The 25,608-nt window shown below is 28.3% G+C and overlaps 2 protein-coding genes across 2 annotated transcripts; both read right to left on the reverse strand.

The window, feature by feature from the left end:
• Nucleotides 1-207: 207 nt before the first annotated feature.
• Nucleotides 208-2,130, reverse strand: LOC114162516 (zeatin O-glucosyltransferase-like). Its single transcript, XM_028046437.2, has one exon. It carries the CDS (start codon nucleotides 1,990-1,992, stop codon nucleotides 538-540), a length of 1,455 nt encoding a protein of 484 aa, XP_027902238.2. The 5' UTR covers nucleotides 1,993-2,130; the 3' UTR covers nucleotides 208-537.
• Nucleotides 2,131-19,328: 17,198 nt separating this feature from the next.
• LOC114176803 (transcription initiation factor IIB-2) lies at nucleotides 19,329-22,745 on the reverse strand. The gene is made up of 7 exons (XM_028061969.2): nucleotides 22,247-22,745; nucleotides 22,128-22,152; nucleotides 20,901-21,030; nucleotides 20,680-20,810; nucleotides 20,471-20,559; nucleotides 19,811-19,887; nucleotides 19,329-19,587 (listed from the first exon to the last, which is right to left on the reverse strand). Exons 1-7 carry the CDS (start codon nucleotides 22,597-22,599, stop codon nucleotides 19,454-19,456), a joined length of 939 nt encoding a protein of 312 aa, XP_027917770.1. The 5' UTR covers nucleotides 22,600-22,745; the 3' UTR covers nucleotides 19,329-19,453.
• Nucleotides 22,746-25,608: the final 2,863 nt, after the last annotated feature.

The following is a 25,608-nucleotide window of genomic DNA, read 5'->3' on the forward strand; positions in this document are numbered from 1 at the left end:
ATGCTTGTAATACAATTCATGTATTTCACGTGGTTTCTTCTCTACTGAAAAGTCATCTTTTTGTTCATATTTCAAGCCTCAAACACTTAACAAAATCTCAAACACAATACACCAGACAGATATTATTATAACCTAAAAATCATAACCTTTTTTCAAACTCTCACATTGATAATTCCATAATCAAGCTCTTCCAGACACACACTCTCATAGTAAAACTAAAAGCAAACATTGCTGATATTGATATTTTTTAGATATGTAATTGATCTCGGTGTCTATACAAATCTTGACACGAGAAAACAGTAGTAGTTAGGAAATAGAAAGCTGAGAATCCTATCTTTGCATCACTCAATATATATTTTAAAGGAAAATGATGTTTATGGGAAAATCTGGTTTATGTGAAAATATTATTATTATTGTATTATTATTCTAAATGCTTCCAACTACTCCCACTATATACTTATATATTTATTATGATATTTTAGGTAACTATGAGAGAGTGTGAAGATGTAAGGATTTGGATTTGGATGAAAACTACAGCTATCGAGTGACGTGAGCAATGAAATCATCGAATTCCATGCGAGAAACTCCACCTTCATCCCTGGATTTGAGAATGACATTTTTGAGGTCCATGGCCCTTTCTCTCATCTCATTACCCTCCTTTGTTGCCATCAATTTTCTCACGGCATTTTCAACATCGGATGCTGTCACCAACTCATCTCTGTGGTCCCATTCCTTCACCACCACCCCAACCTTCAGCACTTCTGTCACCAAAACTCTATTCCTAGGTTGGTCAGAGTGCATAGGCCATGCTGCTATTGGCACCCCCATGGAGATGCTCTCCATGCAAGAGTTCCATCCACAGTGACTCATGAACCCCCCGGTTGAACCGTGGCTAAGGATCTCCAATTGCGGCGCCCACTCTCTCACCACCAACCCAATGCCTTTCACTCTCTCTTCAAACCCCTTTGGGAGAACAAGTTCATCACCACCGCCATGCTTGAAGACATCGCCTTTATCAGCATCCCTCAACACCCAGATGAACTTTTGCTTGCTCTTCTCCAACCCACTTGCAACCTCCTTGATTTGTTCCTCCGAGAAGCTTGTTGTTGTCCCAAACGACACATACATCACTGACCTTGCCTCTTGTCGGTCCAGCCACTCAATGCAAAAGTGCTTCCTTTTTTCACTCTTCTCAATGGACAAGGGGTTGAACGGCCCCAGAGCCCAGTGGCTCTTGCTGCCGATCATCCTCTCTATCAGCTCCATGTAAGGTCCCTCCAGAGCCCTCGTGGTGTTGTATATGATCCCTTTGCTGAACTTGTGAAACACATACTGGGAGGTGATGAAATCGAGGAACTGGGTGGTGAAGCAGCCTTCGAGGGAGGGAACTTCGGGGACCAGGTGGGACATTTTGTTCACCGGAGGCCTCCCCATTACGTCCCAAAAGTAGAGGAACATGGTGAAGGCGGAGACGCTGTGGAAAGTGTAGGTCTCGCAGTTGGAGACATGGATGGCGTCTTGCACCACGGAAGCCATGAGAGAGTCGTAGATGACGACGACCCTTTTGGCCACAAGGGAGAGTGACTGCAAGAGAGTGAAAACCGGTCCACGGAGGCTTGCGGAGGCCTCGAAGGAGGGGAGAAGGTGGGAGGGGAATTTGGTTTGGGCATTGGGGTTGGGTGGAGGGGAGAGAAAGGGAGGAACATTGAAGTCGTGAATGTGAATGTGGGAAAAGGAGTTTGGATCCCAACCCTGAGCTCGAACCATGGCTTGGCGGTTGTGTGTGGGAGAGCCGACGAAGTGGAGAGGGATGTTGTGATCGAGGATGAGGCGAGAGAGGTGGAGGAGCTGGTTCAGGTGGCCCTGTGCAGGGAAAGGGACCACCACCACCACCACTGGGGTCGGTGGATGGAACATGCCATTGTTGTGCCTTTTTTTGTTGCTTTTGTAGTTGGAAGCCATGGGAGAACTTTCAAAGCTAGAAGAAGCCATTGAAGAGGTGGTAAAGTAGGTAACAAAACAAAAATTGTTTTCAATGCTTCTTAGCACCTAGCTTCTCTTCGCTATTTATAGAAACCAAAAACCAATGTTGGCCACCACTTTTTCCCATACAAATTCTTATAACCTATATGTGTTAGATTCCAAGCCTAAACACGAGTCCCACATTTTATATTACAAACAACCAACTAATATGTAATTAACTTGAAATTTCTGTTGGCTTCGTTATATTTTATTTTCTAAATTATAAAAATAAATGGGTTTTAATTTAGTTACGTTAAAAAATTTTCACATATTAAATGTTTTATTTAATTTACATTGAAACATAAATATATGAAATAAATTTCGGTATCAAACGTGTTTGATAAGTTGTTGAAATAAGTTCCATATTAATTAAAAATAAAATAATTTTATAGTATAAGATAATTTTATAATATATAAATAAATGTAAGTTATAACTTGGTTTTATGCGAATGAATTATCTTAACATAATAATTATAAATATAATATATATATATATATAATATAATATGAAGCTTTAATCGGAAGGTGATTTAATTTTCTTTTAAAACTAGTTTTAATTTATTCAATGATTTTACGTTTATATATCTAATTATATTAAACAAAAAATTGGAAGTTATAATCTTGTTTTTAAATACCCTTTCTAAATTCGGTTACTCTTCATGATAGTATTACACTTCAAAATAAAAAATAAAAAAAAGAGAAATTAGTTCAGGAAATTAGAATGAATTATTTCTTGTAAGAAGTCAAAATCAACAATAACTTATATATCAATTTAAATGTGTCTTAAAAATAAAACCACAATATTATGACCACAATACAAGAAAAATTTCTTAGTCGCATTAACTAATAAATAGATATGAATACCAATAGATATACATCATCTTTGATGGTGAGACCAACATGATACCGGTACGTATAACTACCTTTGCTACTTTATAAGTAGGTCAATAAACAAAATAATTGTTTCTTGATGTGAATTAAACAAAAAAGCCTATATATAAAACTATTTAACATTGATTATACAGAAATAAACACAGAGAATTTAACAAATCTATATTAAAACACATATTTGACAATAGGGGTGAGTGAAACATAAAAAACAATAAATAGTACTAAAAGAACAACGTTGTTATTTTTTTATTTTATTTACTTGGTTATATATGGTCCATTGGAATAATAATGCCCAACAGTGGTGTAAGCTGTATCTGACTCATTATATTAATTTATGTCCCAATTGGTAGTTGGATACTTTTTTTTTTTTTTAATGATAGTTGGATACTTCGAAAACCAACCCCACATCTAACATTTTCACATTAATTACATTTCTTTCTTTTTCATCTTTATTCATACAAAATATTCATTAATATTTATTCATTAAATAGACTTTAATGTGTTCTTTATATATATATATATATATATATATATATATATATATATATATATATATAACTAATTCTCCTAAAATAGGTTTTTGATTTTGGTGCTTAATTTTTTCTTTTTTTTTTCTTTTCATATTGTAAAATTTAAAATCTCTACTTTAATCTTTATAAGATATGATCATTTTTATTGTAGTCCTTGTAAAATATGTAATTTATTTTAGAGAGTTTAAAAGTAAATTTTTATTTGATTTTTTGAGTTGGGTGATCTATATTCCATACACCTTGAGTTTAATCACATTTAAAGATGCCTTTTCATATTTTCACCTTTGTTGGTTGTGACTAAGTCCCATGTGCTTTCTCATGTACCTTTTGGGACAAAGTTTATGGCTTTAGAATCAGACGCATATATTTGTACTGTTTATTTGATGAACAAATAAGATTTCAAGTTTTATACTAATTTTGGAAGAGATAATAAATTGACAGATATAAATAATTAAATAAAAGTAGTAGTAATAGCTGTTCGATTTAAGAAAAAAATAAAAATGAAGTATTTATGTTTGGAAAAAATAAAGTGCTAATTAAGATATAATTTTTCATTTGTAATTGTTGGCATTTTTTTTTCTATGATAGCCTCCACAAGCTACGTATTATTAATTGTGCGTGTCCATTCTTAGTCCAAAAATTACATTAATAAATTAATAAATTGTTTATTATGTTCCCTTTCAATGTGATGTTGAAATAAATTATAACAAATACAATTTAACATTACGAGTTTGATTATTTTATTTTTATCTTTGAAATAAAAATTTATTTTCATTCTCATATTTGAGTTTGACTATTTCTTCTTTATTTTTGAAATACAAATTTATTTTCATCTTCATTTCCATATCCAACTCAAATAAAATATTTGTCCCATCATTTCAAATATTTATTAAAATAATTTCTTTTACAAAATATAAAAATCATAATAAAAAAAATGATATTATCAAGTATTTATGATTATAAAATATACTTCTTTTTTTCATGTCAAATTACAATTAATAAATTATAATAATATAAATATCAAATAACAATTTAAAAAAATTTAAATAATGATATAATTAATCGTTCTTAAAATAATTTCTGACCAAAGAAAAGTTAATACCAATACCAATTTTTATAGATTACATAAAATATTAAAGTTATTTTAATAATTTGAGGTAGAAATAGGACAACCATATACATATTTATTTTTCTTTTCATATTGAATATAAAAAATCAGAATTTCCTATACTTATACTCATATCTAATAACAAAAAAATTTCCATCAAAATAAAAACAAATTTGAAGTACCACATGTTCATTTTTCATTCCTATTTAATATAAATAGACTCTCAATCAAAGTATATATTAATATATTGAAAAAAAGATTGTGAGAATCAGAATATGTTAATTAATACCTTTTTCGTAACTCACAAGTAACTCATCGAAATTGAAGGGTTTGGAAAACGAGAGAAAACCCTCGCGTGTAGTTTGTTTCATTTATAAAAGTTTGCCCGCAACTGCCAAAATATAAAATATCCTCCATCCAATTATTTGCTCCTGAAAAATCTATAAAACGTAGGTTAGATGAAAATATTGTGATTTAAATTAATTAAGTATCTTTTTATTTGATTTGTTTGATTATGACTGAAATAGACTTAGGTTAATTTACTTCATTTCATATAATAATTATTATATTTAAAAACTATAATAATATTAGTTTTTGAAAAAAAAAGTACACATTATAATTTATATATTAACTGTTAAACTAAAATTTAAATCTAATAACATAAAGTTAGAAAAATATACTTTATTATGATATACTTCAAGGTGTCTTTTAAAGATAAAACTATGATGGAATTATAGATTCTAAAGCGGACAATACCTCAAATGCGGTGATTGACCTTAAGGATGTCACTTGACGAATTTGAGATCGGATCATTGATTTTGTCTGTAGGAATGAAAACTCCTTTAACCCTTGACTGGGAGAGCTTGTACTGGTATACCCACATTGCTTAGGAGTCCAGAATAATGGACCGTTTAAATATTCATTCCTCCTTAAATTCTCTAAGACATCTTTTAAGGAAAAAACTATTATAGTTTTCTAGGTTCCAAAGCGAATAATATTTCAAAGACGGTGATTGACAATAACAATGTCACTCTACCACTCCTGACGTCAAACAGGATCACATATCCAGTAGAATAGAAACTTGGACTTATTATTATCATAATAAAAATGCTTATGTCCAACTGGAAAGAAATTGTCCTCAAAGTTCTTAAATGACTGAGTGTATGAGTCGAGTAAGTAAACTAAAGTTTTATCCACCAGTAATAGCCAACTCATAGATCATTAAGGCGTGTATTATAATGGTACAGAAAAACTTGCACATGTAAATTTGTTATTAAAACTAAAATACATATAGAAAATTTAGTTAAATATTTTAAATCCATATATTTCTAAAAATAAAAAAATAAATTAATCTAAAATTTAAAAAAAAATAATTAATTCTAATTTTTACTTAAAATAAAAAAATTTAAATTATATTTAACGTATTGATTTCCACCTCTTATAAAGATATTTAAGAAACAGAACAATGTCCCATACATAACATTGGAATTCGTTCATCTAGTAATAAAATTATTGAAAAAAATTAAAACTTTTTAGAAAGCAACTCGTCAACTATTCAAAACATGGTGAAGGAATTTCATTGGCTGATCTTAAATGTGCAATTTCTTAATTTGTATAGTACTAATCGAGTTGAAAGATGTGTATTGTGTCACATATATGCCATGTGAGCCACATAAGCATAATATTTATGAAGAAGTCAAAATCACATGGTTAAATATAATAATACTCACAATTTCTTTTAGGAGAAATTTGATTATTTGAAGGAGCTAAAGGGAAAAAAATGCAGTCGTGGCTCACAAGTTTTACAAATGTATAGTTTATTATTTCCTTTCCCCGTTAACCTAGCTGTAATTAGACAAAAATTGAGTAAGTCCAGGTCGAAAAAAAATGAAAAAAATTGTAATTTTAATTGTGAAGTTTATAGAAAAAAAAGTATATTGTAAAATTATTCATTTAAAAGGAATAATGACTTAAAATTTTACAATAAATATTATTTTTATAGACTGCAAAGTAAAAGTTACAACCTATTTTTTATCTATTTTTATTTAGTTTTTATCTTGGACTTATGTCAAATTTATTTTAATGATTTAATTTTTAAGTTTTTGATAAATTTCTATATTTTTAATTACTTAAATTTTTGCAGTTTATTAAGTATTAAAAAAAATATACATTTTTTGAATGAGTTTTTGTTGCTTTCCCCGTTTTGTGACGTGAAAAACTCCTCGAAAGAATTAAACTCAAGTTTTATTGTTCAAATGTGTGTATTGAAGAAACAAGTGGGAACAAAACAAAAAGTTAATTCCGCAAAAGTAAAGAACGTCAAGTTTCCGCCATGATTTTCAAGTTGAGACGAAGAAGTTAAGTGAGAATGTTATCCTTTGCATAAGGTGCACTAGAGAGGAATAATTCATAATAGTTGAAGGTAATATTCTATGAATGCGCTTGGAGTCCAACCATATATACTACAGATTCTACAACACTCTCACATAGCTCCGCTAAATATATTGTAGAAAAGGTCAATGAGATGGAGCTAAGATGTGGATGAGATGTTTGTCAAAATGTCTTCAAAGAAAACGTTCTTGGAGAGGTCTAGAAAAGGTAAGGAGGTATATAGGTGGTTGGAGATTTTTCCAATGAAGAGATTGAAGGCAAGGTTAAGGTGTTCTTGATGATAAGTTGAAAAAAAAGGAATGAAATCGGTGATGAAAATTTGACATAATGATTATAAAATTATAAAATAACATGTGGTGAAAACTAAGTTCGAGACTCAATTAAAAAGTATAAAATATTTTTAGTATTCAATTAGACTATAAAAATTTATAGGGACTTAGCTGAAAGTACTTAAATTTATCATAGACTTAAAATTTAGTTAAACATGTGATATAAAATAACAAGTTATTGCTAATTTAATTTATTATCATTACATACATAATTAAGTGCTCATTATATCTAATGTGTTCATTAGGTTAGATTATTTGATGACTTAGTTTAATTTAATCAAACTTAGTTAGATTGAATTGAATTTTATTTTTGATGGGGTTAAAGTGATCCAACCCAAACTAATTTATTTATATATATGTTGAGTTAGAGGTTTATCTTTCATACTTGTATTACACTCACTCGCAATTAGCATATTCATAAACAAACCTAAAATGTGACAATGGTTTAGGGTTAAGGAAATAATATACTCTAGAGAAGAACACTTACAATAAAAGCACACAATAAATTTAATGTGAATTGTCACCTCAAGTCTTACATCCATAAAGTCTTACATACTCAAAAAAATTATTGTTGCTCAACATGTATTTTTTTCTTAAAAAACGTTACAAACTCACCATCTCATGACATGCAATTACTTAAGTTTTTTATATATCCAAAAGACTTATTAAGTTATGGTAACAAAACTCACATGAACTTTTCATTTTTTTTATTAGTTTTTCCATTTCCCCTTCTTAATATTACTTAACAAAACTCACAAATCCTTCCTTTACAAAATGTTTCACACATAAAGAGTAACTCCATGACACTTTAACATTATTAAATTCCATGTTAGAAATTTTCACACTTATCTTGAAGCAATGCATCAATGACATTAACACCTTATTCCACATATACTTTGACACCATTCTTTCTTCTTCTTCATACTTCAAAATCAATGATAAACACACTACCAATACTTCTTCTAGAATTTCACTTGCCATTGTTGACTTGCGCAGGCTTATTGATGATAAGAGTCATTCATCTTCTTCGCCTTACATCCCAAACTTGAAAACTTTCATGTTATTGTCACTTGCAACTTGCATCTATTATAACAACTTCAAAGCAACATAATGTATAAATGTTGTCAATCATAATAATAATAATAATAATAATAATAATTATAATAATTATAATAATAATAATAATAATAAATAATAATAATTTAACTAAAACAATTTCCTAAAATTTACATTTCAACAACATTTATCCAATTTGGCTCAATCCTTTTTAGAATTAGATATTTGAATTTCATCATGAAATTGTCATTCTCCATTGTCTTCATGCAAATCATTCTCTTCAAATTCATCCTCTTTATTGTATTCTTTTTCCTAATTCATTATCTTCAAATTACTTCTTTTCCTTATTTCATTTTTCCATATCATTATCTTCAAATTACCCATCTTCATCCACTTCTTTGATATTAAAATGTGAATATTGGAATCCCAAAATATCTTTAACTTCAATGACTTTATTAACATTTGACATTTCATTTACTCAATATGGAACATAATCTTCCAAATGGAAAATTTTATATTACCTCTAAGCTTCCTTTTGATTGCAACACATCAAGTCTTGTTTGTCACTTCTTGATGCTAAGTATAAGTATGAGACATAACATATTTATCTTAAACTTATTTTGAATCCATTAGTGTACCTTTATGTCATGTTTCAAACCAACCATGATAAAACACCATCACTTTCTTAGAAAAATCGAAGTATTGTAATCTAGTCCATGTGTTGATTGACCTTGTAGAAATTATCTTCGTCTCTAGTTGTAATACATTTTACATAAACCCCAAAATTTACTACTTTTTATTCTTGCTTCATGCATGAATGTAAAATTTGTAACCATTGACAAATCATGTAAAAATAAGAAAAAACAAAAAATATAATATAATATAAATATAAAAAATGTAAAAATAAAATAAAATAAAAAATAAAAGAGCTAGTAAAAAATCTAAGTAATTCATTCTAAGTATTTGTACCAACTTCTTTATTTTCATTTTTCTTATGAAAACCTAATTTGTAACCAGGAGGAGACACCTCGTTTTTTACCTAAATAAAAAACTTAGAGAAAGAGCCACAAAAGAACAAATAAAGAAAAAAAAAAAAAGAGAAAAATAGTTGGAGCCTAAGGAATGAAAGAGTGAGACGTAAAGAGAAGTAGAAACAAAAGTTTTCGCTAAGGCAATACTATTTACCCAATTCTTATTTATGGCATTTTTCATTACTGTACCCGCACAGTAGTTTTGAAAATTTAGAGAACAATTTATTTCTTATTCATTCATGTTGCTATTTTGGAATAGGGGTATTTGGTTTTCATTTTTTATATGCAAAAATACTCTTTGTTTTGTTTTTGTTTTGTTGTTGTCTTCCTTTTTATCATTGGCAATAATGATACATAATTGTTGTTGTTTTATGGGTGGTAATAATTGTACATGGGTAATTGTTTGATTTGGTGAAGGAATCAACAACCCATCATTGGTACTAGTTTTGTTCAACTTTTGATTTTCTTTCATTTACGGGGCAACATTGGTCACTATTTTTTATATATATTATTCTTTTACTTAAATTTCGTTATATATGTTATGAGATTAATGGTAATGTTGGCGTGAATATTGAGTTTGGAAATCATGTTATTGCCAAAATTTTCCTTTTATTTATTATTTCATTTTAATAGTTTTATGGTCATATGAAAATATAATTTTATACATTTATTATTTCTTAGCGCCGATTCTTTCGATGTAAAAAAAAGTAAATATTTTTCTCTAAAATTTATAAAAAATATTTTTTCTCAGTTTTTGTGTGTCTATGCAGTCATGCCACCTATTTTTAAATAATTCAAAAATATCAAAATAATATAAAATTTTCAAAAAATAAAAATCAACATTTTCTCAAAGGATTATTTAATAATTTTTATTGTGCATGGAGATACTTAGGGATGAGGTCAGTCCTTATCGGTTCAGCAAACAAAAAATAAAATAATTCATTTTTTCAAATGATTTTATCTAAGAACTACGTGATCATTTTCTTAAAAATTACGTAAACCCTGATTTTTCATTGTGAATGAAAATACTTAGAAATGAAAATTAACTCTTGTAGAACTCAAAAGTTAAAAAAAAATCTTTGTATACTTTTTATTATTTTGGAGAAAATTAAATATTTTGAAAAACCACATTTTTCATTTTCACATTTATTTAAATTAGAGGTATCACCTTCGAACAGGGGTTGTAGGGGTTAACACTTTTACTACACGTAACGTATCTGACTCCCGGTCTCAATATTTGAATTTTCATATCATGTATTATTTTATGATTTTTCATTGTTTTTCATAATAAACTACAATGGTGACTCTCAACTCTATATTTTTTTAGCATATAATTTTTTGGTTCGTCGTCTCGTCGTAATTTTCGTTGCGACAACTTGCATGGTGAAGGCGCACACCTTTCAATCGTATCTCAATGTCAAGAGTCCAAACTACATTACAAGGATCGCATGGATGATATGATTCATGATATTGAAAAAGATAAGGTTTAATTAATCGTAAGGTACCTAGTTTGGTATTAGAGTGTCAAATTGGTACCCGCTTTTAAAAAAGTGTCAATTGCATCCCAACTTTTGAAAATTGTTTCAATTAGGTCCCTTTCAGACAGAGTTGACTAACGCCGTTAGTCAACGTGCCACGTGTCAATCTGTGGTTTTTTTGATTTTTTTTTTTAAAAAAAATTAATTTTTTTTAAATTTTTAAAAATGCCACGTGTCAAGTCCCTGTGTGTGACACGTGGCATTGTCAGTGCCACGTGGCATTGTAATGCCACGTGTCAGTGTCACTATTAGATGTCATTGTGTTGATTTCGATTTGGTCCCCACATATGTCTTTTTATTTCAATTTAGTACCTAAGTATGTGTATCTGATTCAATTTTGTCCCAATTTTTTTTTTTAATAATTAAAATATTTTTGTAATCCATTTTTTATAAGTTTAAAAATAATTAAGTATAAATATTTTTACAAAATTAAGTACTAATATTTATAATGTTTCTCTCAATTTCAGACCAAATTTATTATTTGTATGAATGTTATGCTATTTATAAGTACTAAAATGACTTTTACCACTAAATTTTAATATAAATATCAAATACTTAATTTTTTTTAAACTTTTATACTTAATTACTTTTAATTTTATTAAAAAATATTTTAATTATTAAAAATTATTAGGTCAAAATTGAATCAAATACACATAAGTAGGTACTAAATTGAAACAAAAAAACATAAATGGGGACTAAATCGAAATCATCACAATGGCATCTGATAGTGACACTGACACGTGGCATTACAATGCCACGTGGCACTGACAATGCCACGTGTCGCATACAGGGACTTGACACGTGGCATTTTTAATTTTTTTTAAAAAAAATTTAAAAATTAAAAAAAAATTAAAATTGTTTTTAAAAAAAATCAAAAAAACCACAGATTGACACGTGGCACGTTGACTAACGGCGTTAGTCAACTCTGTCTGAAAGGGACCTAATTGAAGCAATTTTCAAAAGTTGGGATGCAATTGACACTTTTTTAAAAGCGGGTACCAATTTGACACTCTAGTACCAAACTGGGTACCTTACGATTAATTAAACCAAAAGATAATTTTCAATGAACTCATATATATAATTCATTAGAGATGACTGAGAGAAACTTTTGTATTCCAATTGTTCAAAGCAAAATATGGATAGACCGATAATTTTTAGAGATTTATATTATAATGAAATGAATAATTAAAATAATATTTTATGAATATATATAAATTAATTAATTTTATTATTTTAATTATTTACTTAATTTAATTTAAAGCATATATATATATACACTTTAAATTAAATTAAGTAAATAATTAAAATAATAAAATTTATTTATTTAAATGTTGATAACTTTTTTAATATATTTTATTATAAAATATAATTTTAAGTAATTTTATATTTTTTTCAATCACGTCAATTATAACCATTACAAACTTTCGTTTCACTTTCCACTCAATTTATTCACTTTCTCTATCCAAACACTTTCACATTTTTTTTACTTTTTCTTCATTTCCTTCTTTTTCCAGTCCTTCAAATTTACTCTCTATACTGTCCAATTTCATCAGGTCTCCGTGAGCTATATAGTGAAATCTACATCCTTATTATTCATGAATTGTTTCTTTTGTTTATATATATATATATATATATATATATTCCTTCTATATTGAAAACTAAAAGCAACCCTAACCACTATCTTTCGTTTTCTCAGGTTTCATCAATTCATTTTGTATGTTGAAGTATTTAGAAAAGGAGAATAAGATAAGATAAGAAGAACTTAATTGCACGAAATGTTGGACATACTTTTGATATGGTCCAGATATTATGATTGTGCATGGACATGTGTAAAGGAGTTGAAATGAGAAAGTTGATGATTCGTTTTATCCATTATTCAATCAAAGAACACAAGTACAACTTGGTGGTCCACTTTAGGTTTCATCCTCATATATGGTCTTCTTTTCAGGTTTTAATCCATCTTTATTACGATGGAATTAATAGAAGATAAAAAAAAAATACAATATATTCAGGTATGTGTTTAAAAGAATTGTGTATTTGAAATCAATGAAGAATTATTTTTTGAAAATACTGAGATGATATTATTCTCTCTCTAGTAAGTTATTTTAAAATGTAGATCTCACATTTGGTTTTGCGTTTGTATTTTTGATCAAAAATTTAAAATTATATATTATTCATAAAATTAATAATCATGTACAATATAATTTATACTAACAAATAATATAATTTATTGATCAATATTAATTCATAATAATAACAAAACAAAGAATAATAATTTTATATAATAAAATTACGTCAATATAACATATTATACCTACATACAAATAATTAAGAATATTTTTGCAAAACAATTTTTTCAATTTTTGGAGGATTTTTATTTAATAAAATATACTTAAAAGTTTTACTATACATTAAGTGACCAAGAACTACCGCCTTTTATATTAGAGTACAATAAAAAAGTTAAATAAGTTTTTAGTTATTAAAGTATATTATAAAATTTAAATTTTTCTTTATTCTAAATTTTGATATATATTGAGCTTCAAACTTTAAACTTTAAATATGGATGGATATATCCACAACGTTAAGTTTTTTAAACCTGTAAAATGATATTTTAAACTAACATTTGATTTGAAACTTATCAAAATGATGTAAACAACTTAAACACGTTGACATGTCAAAAATATTTCATACATGACTATATTTTTATTTTCAAAGTTTGGAAATCAAACTATATGAAAATTTGATATATAAACAATTTTAATTTTTCGTCAAATTTAAAAACTCTTAATCTCATAAAATATCTCCATAATATATATATATATATATATATATATAATAGGTTTTTTATTTATATTAGTATAACAAAACTATTTTATTTATCTATATTTTTAGTTAGATGTTTATCTCTGTTACCATAAATTTAACTATTTATTCTATGTTTTACTTATCTTATATATGTTTGCAGAATTTTGCTGTCCGATGAAGGAATCATATTGGCACTGTTTATTATAAGTCACGTGTGTCCTTTTTATGTGAAGTGAAAGTGTTGCTTTTCATTTGCAGTGTTGCAGATGTCTCCAAGTGGCTATTCCCCACATGTACCTTAGTTGCACATTTACTTTTTTCTTTTAACTTTTTATATTTCTTTTCAAACCTTTTCTAATACTGTATTATTTTTTTAAAATCAATAAAAAAATATTTAAATTTAGCTAAAATTCTAGCAAATAAAAGTAAAAAATAAGGGGAAAAAACCGCTTAAAATTTTCAATTCTTATAACTAATATAAAAAAAATTATTTATTTTTTCAATTTTATCTCCGTGTTATTCTATTCTACACATGCACATGAATGTTTGATGAAAGGATAATAATGGATAATGTGTGACAGGAGAATGGAAAGCTTAAACCAATAGGAAAAGAAAGAGGCTTTAGGAGATACTATATTGTGTGGATTCAAATACTCTTATCATAATATTTTACTGATTAAAAAATGCTATTATAAAAATTCATTTTAAAGAATCAATAATATTTTTATATGTTATAAAAGAAAGAATTAAATGTTATCCAATTTTTTATTATTCTTTAAAAATTCAAAACTTATCAATACAACACTCATTTATATTATTTATAAATTGTTCTTTTGATTTTTTTTTTTAAATTGTAACTGAATACAACTTTAGCATTTATACCTTTATGATTATAGAATACTTTCTTTACTTAGATTTATAATATTTTGAGAAGCAAGAAAACTCTTATCTATCCGCATATGATTGAATTGACAAACTCCTAATTGAGTGGGGATTCCATTCTAGCACATGAGAATTTGGATCAAATGCTTCAACATCACCATAATAATAATAATAATAGTAATAATAATAATAATAATAATCTATAACAATATATAAAGAGAATTCCATCTTTTGTACCCATATTTCAAAATACCAATTTTGTCCTTTAAAATATAATTATTTATTAAATATTTAAAAATTGTCAGTTATTTTTATAATTTTTTTTCTCTATTTATCAATAATTATTTTCTCATCTTTTAATAATTATTTTCTCATATTTTCTTATATATTTTACTTTATTTTTAATAAATATAATTTTATTTTATATATTAACTTAATAATATTATATTATCATCGTCTATTAATATAATATTATGCATATTTAAAAAATACATATAGGTGTGAATGTACGCTAGTAATAATAATAATTATTATTATTATTATAAATATTATTATAATTATGGTTAAATTTTAATATAAAAAAATTATCTAGTTGATTTAATACCGATAAATCACGAGTAAATCAAACATTAATATATCATGTTTCATAAAAAAAAAACTTTAAAATTATCAATTTATAGTTTTTTTACACACTTCTATTTTTTATATATATATTTTGAGATTATTCTAGATTAATATTATAGGTACTGAAAGGTAAGTGTTAGCTAGATTTGGAACAATATATGTGGGTGATGGATAATAATTGATAGGTGAATTCAAGAAAATAAATATTAATGGTTCACACAGTCCATAGCAAGTGATTGAAGAATCCTTTCAACCCCATGTCGAGAATTAGAACATCATTGTCATTTGTGTCCTCTTTGCTTTTAAGCTATTCAATTAGAGGCTACACATCTAAATATCAACCATGCATGCATTTTTTTCGTACAAAAAGCATCTTCAATTGATACCCATTGTCAATTGGTCGTACATATAGTGTAGTCAATTTCAAATATTTTAAATATTATGGGTGTTAAAATGGATCGATGTATTATATGTGTAGTGAATTTCAATATTCTAAATGTTATGGGTGTCAAGATGGACCGACAGATCAGTCCATCAGTCCATCAATATGAAATCGGGTTATAATTTTTAACCTGTTAATCCATTTTTGTTGGATTACTTAAACCCATCAAATTGGTGAGTCAGGTCACTTTTGGTTTGCTGGAATGTTTTATTTTATGTTTTAATTAAAAATTAAAATAAAAATAATTATAAAGATTAAATTTTTCATATTATATTTTTATGAAAATGTAAATGTAATAATTATTTTAATTTATTCAATTAAAAATATTAATTAATCAATTCAAAGCTTAAAAAATATTTATATGATTAACTATGTTTTTAAATATTTATTTCTAAATGTATATACAAATAAATTTAAAAAATTTAAAAAGTGACGATTCAGCTTGCCAGCCCGTCCAATCTGTCCTATGGTAGAACGAATGATATTTTTTTATCTGTTTTTTAGTGACAAATCAGTCCGACCTAATATTTTTTACGGACTAAATATATTACTATTGTATTATTGTAACTTTTAATTAACATTAAACAAATTATAATACATATAAATAAGAAATATTGATGCCAAAAAAAAGTAGTTTTAGTTACACTTTTTACATATTTTGGAAAGCTTATTATCTGATGATAAGTCTTATTAAAAAATGAATAATTTTAAATAATTAAAAGTGAATTCTAAATTATAAATTTGGAAATAGAATCAATGAATTCCATCATCCATTTGGTAATTTCTTTTTAAGATACATATTATCATCAATGGTCGAGATAATCTCAGCTTGCTAACTTGATTTATTATTTTTGAAATTTTTTCTTAAAAAATAAAATTAAAAATCAGTGTTATTGGTAATTAAAGAGAGTGCAAATGTCACATATCATTTAATCGCGTAAAAAATAAAAAAAATGGTATAACAAGAATAATTCACTTACACGGCCTAAAAATTGATAAAAGAATAAACTTTAACAATTTTATATTATAATTATATTTAATTTAAATATATTATTTTTACCTAATATTATTTGTGAATATTATTCGGATATTATTTTTCCGATCCAATAGGATAGTAGTAAGTACTATGGAACAAACTATACACGTGATGTAAAACATGTCTTTATAACTTTATGTAACTTTTTGTGTTTGAAGTGACTACTCGTACTTTCAACGACTAAAATATGTGTCTAGTAACATAATAATGATACATAAAATAAAATATAAGAGTGAACTCTCTCTTTGAAAATATTTTTCAATTTATTTATGTCTCCATATTTTGTTTTTGGTGTATATATTTTTAGAACTTATATTTATATGCTAATAACATAAAATAATTTTAAACAACCATTCAATTATTTTACATAACTTCATTGATTTCAACGATAATTATCTTACGATCACTTGTAATTATTAGGAGATCGCCTTATTTTTCTATTTAAAATATTTTTTCCATCACTTATAAGATATTGAATATTTTGAATAAAAATGTTATCTTCAACCATTTCTAGAAGAAGTTGAAAAAGTTTCATATTGAATTCACAAATCTTATCTTGAATCAAGGTTCAAATGGAAACACCACCACTTATTTTAGGTGAATTAGTATCCAAAGTAGCAAAGTGGCATGATCAAGCTTCCCCTTCTCTTTCTTGTCATTCCATCTTACGATCCATTTACTTTCATATTCTTATTCTTTATTTCAAGTTCATTTATGTTCTTGTCCATTTTATGTTTCTATAATTTATGTATCTTGGTTGCATTGTGTTCTTCGATTGAATCTTCACGTCTAGATAACTTAGTGTTTCTTTTTATTAGCAAAAAGTTTATATATAATTAAATATTTTGGGTACTCCAACCCATTTCCACATTATTTATAATCAGTATCTCATAAATTTATATCTAAAGAGTTTTAATAGAGATCTAAACATTCCTACCTAGTCATAGTTGACTAAGAAGCTAACCATCCATAAGGACTACCCAACACAAACAAATATCCAATCAATGCCCACATATTTGAGTAACTCCAAAACTATTCTAGTTGATGCACTACAATCAACTTGCTATATTTCCCATATTTGCCTAAGTTGTTTATAGTTTTATCACTGTTTTGCTATAGCTCATCCACGTCCTACCTTTGTGCTTCCTTGTCCTTATTTTATATTAGTTCCCACCTTGATACAGCTGCAACATAGGCATAGCCTAGCATCCCTTCATGTCTTCATTGTTCTGCAAAAGAAAAAACCAACAAGCATCCTTGCGTGCCTTCCTTTATATATAACCACGTAATCAATACTACCTGCCAAATAAAACCAAACTTTAAACAGGTTCCTCTTATGTTCAACACACAACCTTTTGATCTTATAGCTCCTTATTCCAAATTTGTAGCTAACCTTTGTCATGTCCCTCAATTTTTGCTTCACAAGGTTTTTAAACATTCAATAGGACACTGGTATCAATCAGTATATGAGAATGTTATTGTTGACATCTTTTATTTGATCCACAACCATGCATTTAATTGTGTCAGGCTAAAAATATCTTACACATCTACCTTTCTTTGCCTATAAACACTACACCATTTCTATGATTCCAAACCGTCCAATTTATTTTATCCATACTACCTTCCAAATTATGTTCTATTTTCTATTTAATTTGAAAAGGTAAAACGGTCAGAAGTTTTTCTGGAGATGAATATGATGCACAAAATAAGTGTGCAACGCTCTCCACAACTTGGTTACATAACTATATGAATTACTACCTATCCTAACACCTTTATGTTCTAAATTATCCTTTGTTGGTACCTTATTCAGTATTACTCTATACCCCAAGTGTTGTGTAATTGTGAGAGTTTTCAAACTCCAAAAGGCATCAAACAACTTAGTGTACTCCCTTGTAGGAACGGTTTACGTAACATTATATGCAAACCTCACTGTGAACACTTCATCCTCGGCTTCTTTCCACACCCAAGTATCCTCCTCATCACAGTTAAAATTTTGGTTTGTTATAGTGCACATCAATTCCTCTTCTTGGTCTGATTCCCATGCTAATTTGTCTCTCCTCCGTGATAGATTCCAAACTCATCTTTTGTCTCTCCATTAACCCGGTTGTCTTGTAATTTTATCCTTACAAATTAAGATGACAAACAACTGAGGAAACCTATGACTAAGTCTTGTTTGTTTTACCCATTTGTCCTCCCAAAAATTTGGTCTTATATGCTACTCCCACTTTCTAAAGTATATTATCAAACCACCACCACCACCACAGTTCACATTAATCCATACTATTCTCGTTTAAGTTCCTTCATGATCCATACTTTCAATTTAAAATCTTCTTCCATAACCCTTTATTTTCCATACATAGTGATAGAGACATGACTATAAATGTCCCAGGAATTTCAAAATAATTGATAGAAACATACCCATAACTGTCACATTGGTCTAGATTAGCTTCAGATTTTGTAATTTTGTGTTTAGACTTTATTGAGCTTTTAATCATGTTGGACACTTTGTATTTAGACACATAATATATAAATCTTTTTGAGACTCGTTTGTAGAAAAATTGTAATTATTCAAATAAATGAATTACACTTTTAAATTACATCATCTAAACACATCATAAGGAAAATGCCAAGGAGAAATAAAAATAGCAACAAAAAAGTGGCATTTTCATTGAGTTAAAACTATAAAACAGTTCAGTACAAAGGACATAACGTTCCAAAGGCATCTGAGTTGTGAAATGTGGTCGTTAATTTTTTTTCTTTTTTTTTCTTTAAGGGCTGCATAAGTTCTTCAAATCCTCTTCCTTCGCATACCAGTTTGGTATTATTTTGAAAACATAAGGATGAAGATCCTTGTACGAGTTCCTAATGGTTCCTTCTGCAACTCCTGTAGCAACTGATATATCTGCACTAACACAGTAGGTCAGATACAAATATGTCATAATACCGCAGCAGCTAATTCTTATGATCACTAAGACCTTCATACAATTGAATATTCTTTTAGAAATTTATTTGAAATCAAATTTAATTCCAAATTTATCACATAAGAAATAGAGTAGACAATTTAACCAGTCGATATGTTCTTATTCATTGGTTTTATGCTTCAGCCTAGGAGAAGTGGCACTGACCTTTGAGAGGTTTTTTATCATCAGAAAGCTGAGTTATGATGTATATAACTGCTGCAGCAATTGATATGGGGCTTCTCCTGGAAGATTAAAGATGCTATTAGTATCTATCACAAGAAAATAAATCAGAAAATTATGAAAAAAGGAAATGCATTTGTGGTGCAATCAAACAGGCTGAAGAAATCTATAAGCACTAAAATGGATTCGAGTAGAGGTGAGAGGACAGCGCAAATGATTTGTCCTTTAAATTCAAATTTTACGAGTCACGCAAGCGTGCAATACAATAAAGCATGCCTATATATGTCTAACATTAGTTCATGACCCACAACTCATCCTTTGGCTAGTTAAAGGACAAAGCGTTCAAATTAAAAGCTATTGCATACTACCCTTAACCATATCCCCCGTCCTGTCTCGTAACCCTTGAACACTTACAATTATAAAGCGCTAATATGCTAGTGTGGTTGGTTCATTTTTATCACAGTATTGCCAACTTTATACTTTTGCCACCTGAAATTCCTCCTAGTAGCGACACCAAGGTATTTATTGAATTCATAATCAACAATAATGTAATAGTATGAAAAGGTAAATAACATGACAGACAGCCAAGCTTAACACTGAACTATTTCATTCTCTAAAGAAAATACAAGACAAAATAAAATATACCTTATATCAAATTCTTCTGATTTCTGAACAGCTTCCTGAGCGGCTTTAACAGCTTGATTATTCATACCGAGATTTGAACAAAAACGTCTCTAATGATTGGGCAGAAGATAATGTTAGTGGAACAAACATAAAACTAATTAGTCAGCTAACCCAATGATTAAATTAGCTAGCCGCGCAACATAAGCACCCTTCATCAATTAAAACCTCACCATAAAGTCTCCAGCGTGTATTGTTCCCATCTCTACAGATTGGCCCTTCTCCAAACCCAGTTGTTTCACTACGTATTCTTTCGCTCGGCCAATGTCCTTCTTGGAAGCTCCGTTGGCAACAGAGCAAATTTCTATTTCAAATCCATAGGTTCATGTAAGATAACTTCATTGAAAAGATAAATCAGGAAGCATCAAACGTCAAAAGAAACATAAGGTTGCACCCTTTACAGTGCGAGGCTTGTCCTCTTGTCGACAGGCAATGTAGAGGCAAGCAGCCAATAATGCATCCTGATTTCTTCCTCTACTGGACTTCTGGTCTTCAACTCGCTTATATATCTCATTAGCCCGATCCTTCAAATCAATTGCAAACAGAACATAAGAGGAGAACTAAAACTAATTTTCCATAAAATTCAATGTTCAACTCAAAAGATCAACTAGAATAACTGCTTCAAGGAGCAGGTGATATAATGCAAAGAATATAAACATTGTTCTGACAAGTTCAACCTATTTGTTGCCATTAATAAACATTGTTCGACCCTCTTACTACCAGTAAAAATGAAATCACCACTCATAATTACATGCTCGTCTCACCATCTCGTAGCACCGTGGACTCACGGGACAAATTTTACAACATTCGTATACATTTTCAGAAGAAACTTCTATATGTGTTTCGATGAGAGTAACCTAATTTTTTAGGGTATTTCAATTGATATTCCCTAAAATGCTCTGTTCACATCTAATTCCAAAAATTAAACAATTGTCCAGCATTTAACCTTTTGTTGAAGTCAGGAATTTAAAGTCCACTAAATTAGGAGTAACCGTCCATTTTCTTATTGTAACAGAACTTGTCTCCAATGCAGGTGGGACCTTTCAAGAGATTCTGGCCAGAGAGATGCAAAGGGCTTCCAAATTGTAGAAGTTCACAACTTTTGCTTTATTTTGTGAAAATAAAATTATATTATAGTAATACTTTCAAATATTAAAATTGTGCTGTTATTTTTAACGGATAGAGGGTCCAATTTTCATGCTTAAAAAGTTTCCAAAAATTTTAAGACGGTTGTGACCTTGAGTCCCGTTCCGTTAAATGGAAATGCCAGTGCATCGCACCAGCGAATTCCAAAAATTAGTGAAGTGCTCCATTACTCCAATGGATATGAATGGCACTACCAAGAACCTTGTTCAATGGCGGCCCCACGGCCCGCCATTGCAGAATGGCTTGGTGGATGATTTCTGATTGCCCGCCATGGCACCACCACAACAAGAAATCCAAACAAGTTGCTTCACAATCCAGCAAAATTTTGGGCTGACTCCTTTCAACCGAATTACTTTACATTCTAAATTCAGACATTGTTAAAATCTTCATTCAAACACATTCTTGATCAAGGTTTAAAAAAGGTGACGGTTTATAGCTACTTAAAAAAGTTATCAAAAACAAAAACGAGTAATACCTTGATAGTTGCAACAAGTCCCAACCTGAAATTCCACCGCCAGCCACGTCAGCAAATACGACAAAAAAACCATTCTCAACTAATTTAAACAAATAAATAAATAATGCGTAGTGCGTGACCTATCGGACATGGTGGCTATGCTTTTGAAGGCGACGATGAGTCCGCGGTCGGGGTTGGAGCCGCGGTTCTGCCAGCGGCCGAGCGAGGAGGAGAGAAACTCGCCGGAGGCGCCGTTCGGCCTGGCGATGACGGTGGAGAGGCCGCCGTCAGTGAGAAGCGGGTTGGTGGGACCGCCAACACGCACGGGGTCGTTGTCGCCGGACTCGTTGGCGAAGGTTCGCCACTCGGAGGTTTCGTCGATGGAGTGAGACTCCAAGACGAGACCGCACTCGGAGCAGACGGTGTCCCCCGCCGAGTGGTCGAAGACAACCTCCGTGTGCTTCTTGCAGTCGGTGCAGAATACGTCAGACATGGCTATGTCTCGCTAGGGTTTTGGGTTTTGAGGTTTGAGAAGAAGAAGAAGTGCATCAGCAGAAGAGAGAGTTTGCAGAAATTTAAAGAAAGAGAAAAAATTTTTAATAAATTGAGCATTTATGTCGTTATGTTGTTGAAGAAGAGCGGTTTAGGAAAGTCATGTGGTTTTCGTGCTGAGTTGGATCTTTCTCTCTCTTTTCCACATATTGGATTAAGTTAAATAGTGTAATCAATTAGTACCTATAGCTTGCGTAAGCTTTATTAAATAGTATAATTAGTTATTAATTAATTAATTAATGACGTCGTCAAAACATTTATTACAAGCGTCATTTTATTATTTCCTGTATATTTCTGCAACCATCTTTTAAGGCAGTTGCTCAAACCAATGTAGTATTTAATAAGGTGAATTAAATATCTTTCTTAAAATATCTATTAACATGAGTTTTTCTTTTCATACTACTAATATTTAATAACTTTATTAATGAAAGTCAAATACGAAGTTTTAATTTATTTTCTAGGAGGGTTATTATCGTATTTTACTTTTAAGATTTTATATCTACTTTTCTTTAAATATAATGATTTTATAATATTTTCACTTTATTTACTTTAAGTATGTTTTATTTCGGTGTTTGCAAAAATATATTAATATATTTAAAAAATTACTTATTATATGCTTTAATAAATTTTATTGGATTAAATATATTTTTTGTCTCTTAACTTTAAGTGAATTTTGAAATTAGTCCATTTTGAAATTTTAGACCAATTTAGTCATTCATCTTTTGAAATACGTAGATTTAGTCATTTTAATCAAATTTTGTTAGGTTTATTTGACGTTTTAAGCGCATTTCAGGATTGTATTTGACTTATTTATATTGTTTGACACATTTTTGCTTTAATGTAAAGTCAAGTACTATTATGAAACGTGTTTGAAATGTTAAATAAACTTAACAAAAATTGATTAAAAGGACTAAATCCACATATTTTAAAAAATGAATGACTAAATTATTATAAAATTTCAAAATAACTAATTTTAAAATTTTCTGAAAGTTAAAAAACCACAAACATATTTAATCATTTTTATTCAAAATATTTTATAAAGTTTATCGGATATTTTTTGAAATTTTTAATAATAATTCTTTGATATAAATAAACACTTTAATTATTTAACTTTTTTACTTTTTAGATATTTTAACATTTTTTTATTGATTTTTCTATTAATTTAAATTTTTTTTGTGATTATATTTTAATATTTTGCAACATTAAAATATAATTATTTTAGTGTTTAATTATAGTTTAACTTTTATTGATGAACATTAAATACAATATTAAACACAGTTATATAACACTCAAAGATATTTTTATACTTTAAATAGATTAAATTACATTAATGATCATTAAGTTATTTTTGTCAATTTAACTATAAACTTTTGTAGGATTCGATATATATTAACTATCTTTAACCAGTGTTTTAAGAACACTGGTTAACAAAACCCTTAATATGATGTTTTAAATATTCTTCTTACAATATTTGTAATCATGAATTTATAGTTTCATAATGTTAATATGTAATAAAATTTTGAACCGCATCTTATTATTATTATTTTTAATCTTATTATTTCGTTTAATTTTTAAGACTTTTGATACTTACTTTTCTTCTTTTAATACAATAGTTTATATAGAATATTTTCTAAATTATGTATTTTGGAAGGTATTTTCAGACGTTCCGAAACATCCTTTTTGGAATAACAAAATATTTTTTAGGTTAAGAGTTTCGAAAGAAATTTTTTAGATTTAAAAATACTTTTTGAAAAAATCTAATTAAGAATGTATTTTTATAATTTTTGGTTTGGTGTTCCCTACGACACTTTTTAAATCTGAAAATACTTTCCAAAATTTCTAATCTGGAAAATATTAGAAAAAAAGAAAATGCAAAAATTTTTATTCAAATTTTAATGACAATAATTTAGAGAATGCAAGTTTTATAGAGATATAAGAAGAAGAAAAAATGAGATGCGACAAAAAAAAGTCGGACTATTTCTTCTTGCACCCATTTTTTTCTTTATTTCCATAAAATATATTATCCCCATTTTACTTTCGAATAAAATATATTAAAAAATCTAAACTTCTTTCCTCCTTCTTTAGGCAGTGCACCTTCCGGCTTTTTTGTAAAAAAGGGTCATTTTGACTAAGAATTTGTAAAAATGGGTCCGCTGAAATTTTTTTTGCAAAATAGGGTCAAGTCATCGTGGTGGAGGACGACATTAAAGGTGAAGTCGTCTTCCACCGTGTCGGTTTCATTTTTTTTTTTTCAAAAAGTAAAACCGTGCTCTCACAAGCCGGTTTCTATATATTTTGAAAGTGAAGTCGTCCTTGGACCTGACGACTTCACTTTTTGGTTTTTTTTTTTTTTTTTTTTTTTTTTTACAGATTCAGCTTTATATATATATATATATATATATATATATATATATATATATATATATATATTTAATTATATATTATTTAGTTTTTTTTTAAATATTTGTTTACAATAGAGAAATAAAGTGACATCCTCAATGGCGATTTTTTTGCCAGTTTCTTTTGATTTGGTCAAAATGTTCTCTACTTCTTCGTTTGATTTTATAAATTTAGTATTTTATTAAATGATACTTGATAGTTAGTAGACTGACTAAACCACAAATAAAATAAAAATTAACAAATTAAATATTCAAATATAATTATCGAAGGATTTTTTAATATTTTTTTAATTTGTATCATTTTATCTTCTTAATTTTGTATTAAGGTTTAACGATTAAGTATTTTAGAATTTTTTTAAAACTATTTTTCATATTTTTACTTAAATAAATATTTAACAAAAACTAAATAATATATAATTAAAAATATATATATAAAGCTGAAAATGTAAAAAAAAAAAAAAACAAAAAGTGAAGTCGTCAGGCCCAAGGACGACTTCACTTTTAAAATATATAGAAATCGGCTTCTGAGAGCACGGTTTCACTTTTTGGAA

The sequence above is a fragment of the Vigna unguiculata genome, chromosome 1 (assembly GCF_037176805.1).
Source record: "Vigna unguiculata cultivar grain cowpea cultivar isolate G323 ecotype 2 chromosome 1, ASM3717680v1, whole genome shotgun sequence".
NCBI classification, from domain to species: domain Eukaryota; kingdom Viridiplantae; phylum Streptophyta; class Magnoliopsida; order Fabales; family Fabaceae; genus Vigna; species Vigna unguiculata.

What these genes read in the sequence shown, in the direction of transcription:
- LOC114162516 (XM_028046437.2), bottom strand. Translation starts at nt 1,992, where the DNA reads ATGGCTTCTTCTAGCTTTGAAAGTTCTCCCATGGCTTCCAACTACAAA.
- LOC114176803 (XM_028061969.2), bottom strand. Translation starts at nt 22,599, where the DNA reads ATGTCTGACGTATTCTGCACCGACTGCAAGAAGCACACGGAGGTTGTC. An exon ending in GACTTGTTGCAACTATCAAG is followed by an intron (nt 21,031 to 22,127) that starts GTATTACTCGTT and finishes ATTGATTTGAAG; the next exon opens with GATCGGGCTAATGAGATATA. An exon ending in TACACGCTGGAGACTTTATG is followed by an intron (nt 20,560 to 20,679) that starts GTGAGGTTTTAA and finishes CCCAATCATTAG; the next exon opens with AGACGTTTTTGTTCAAATCT.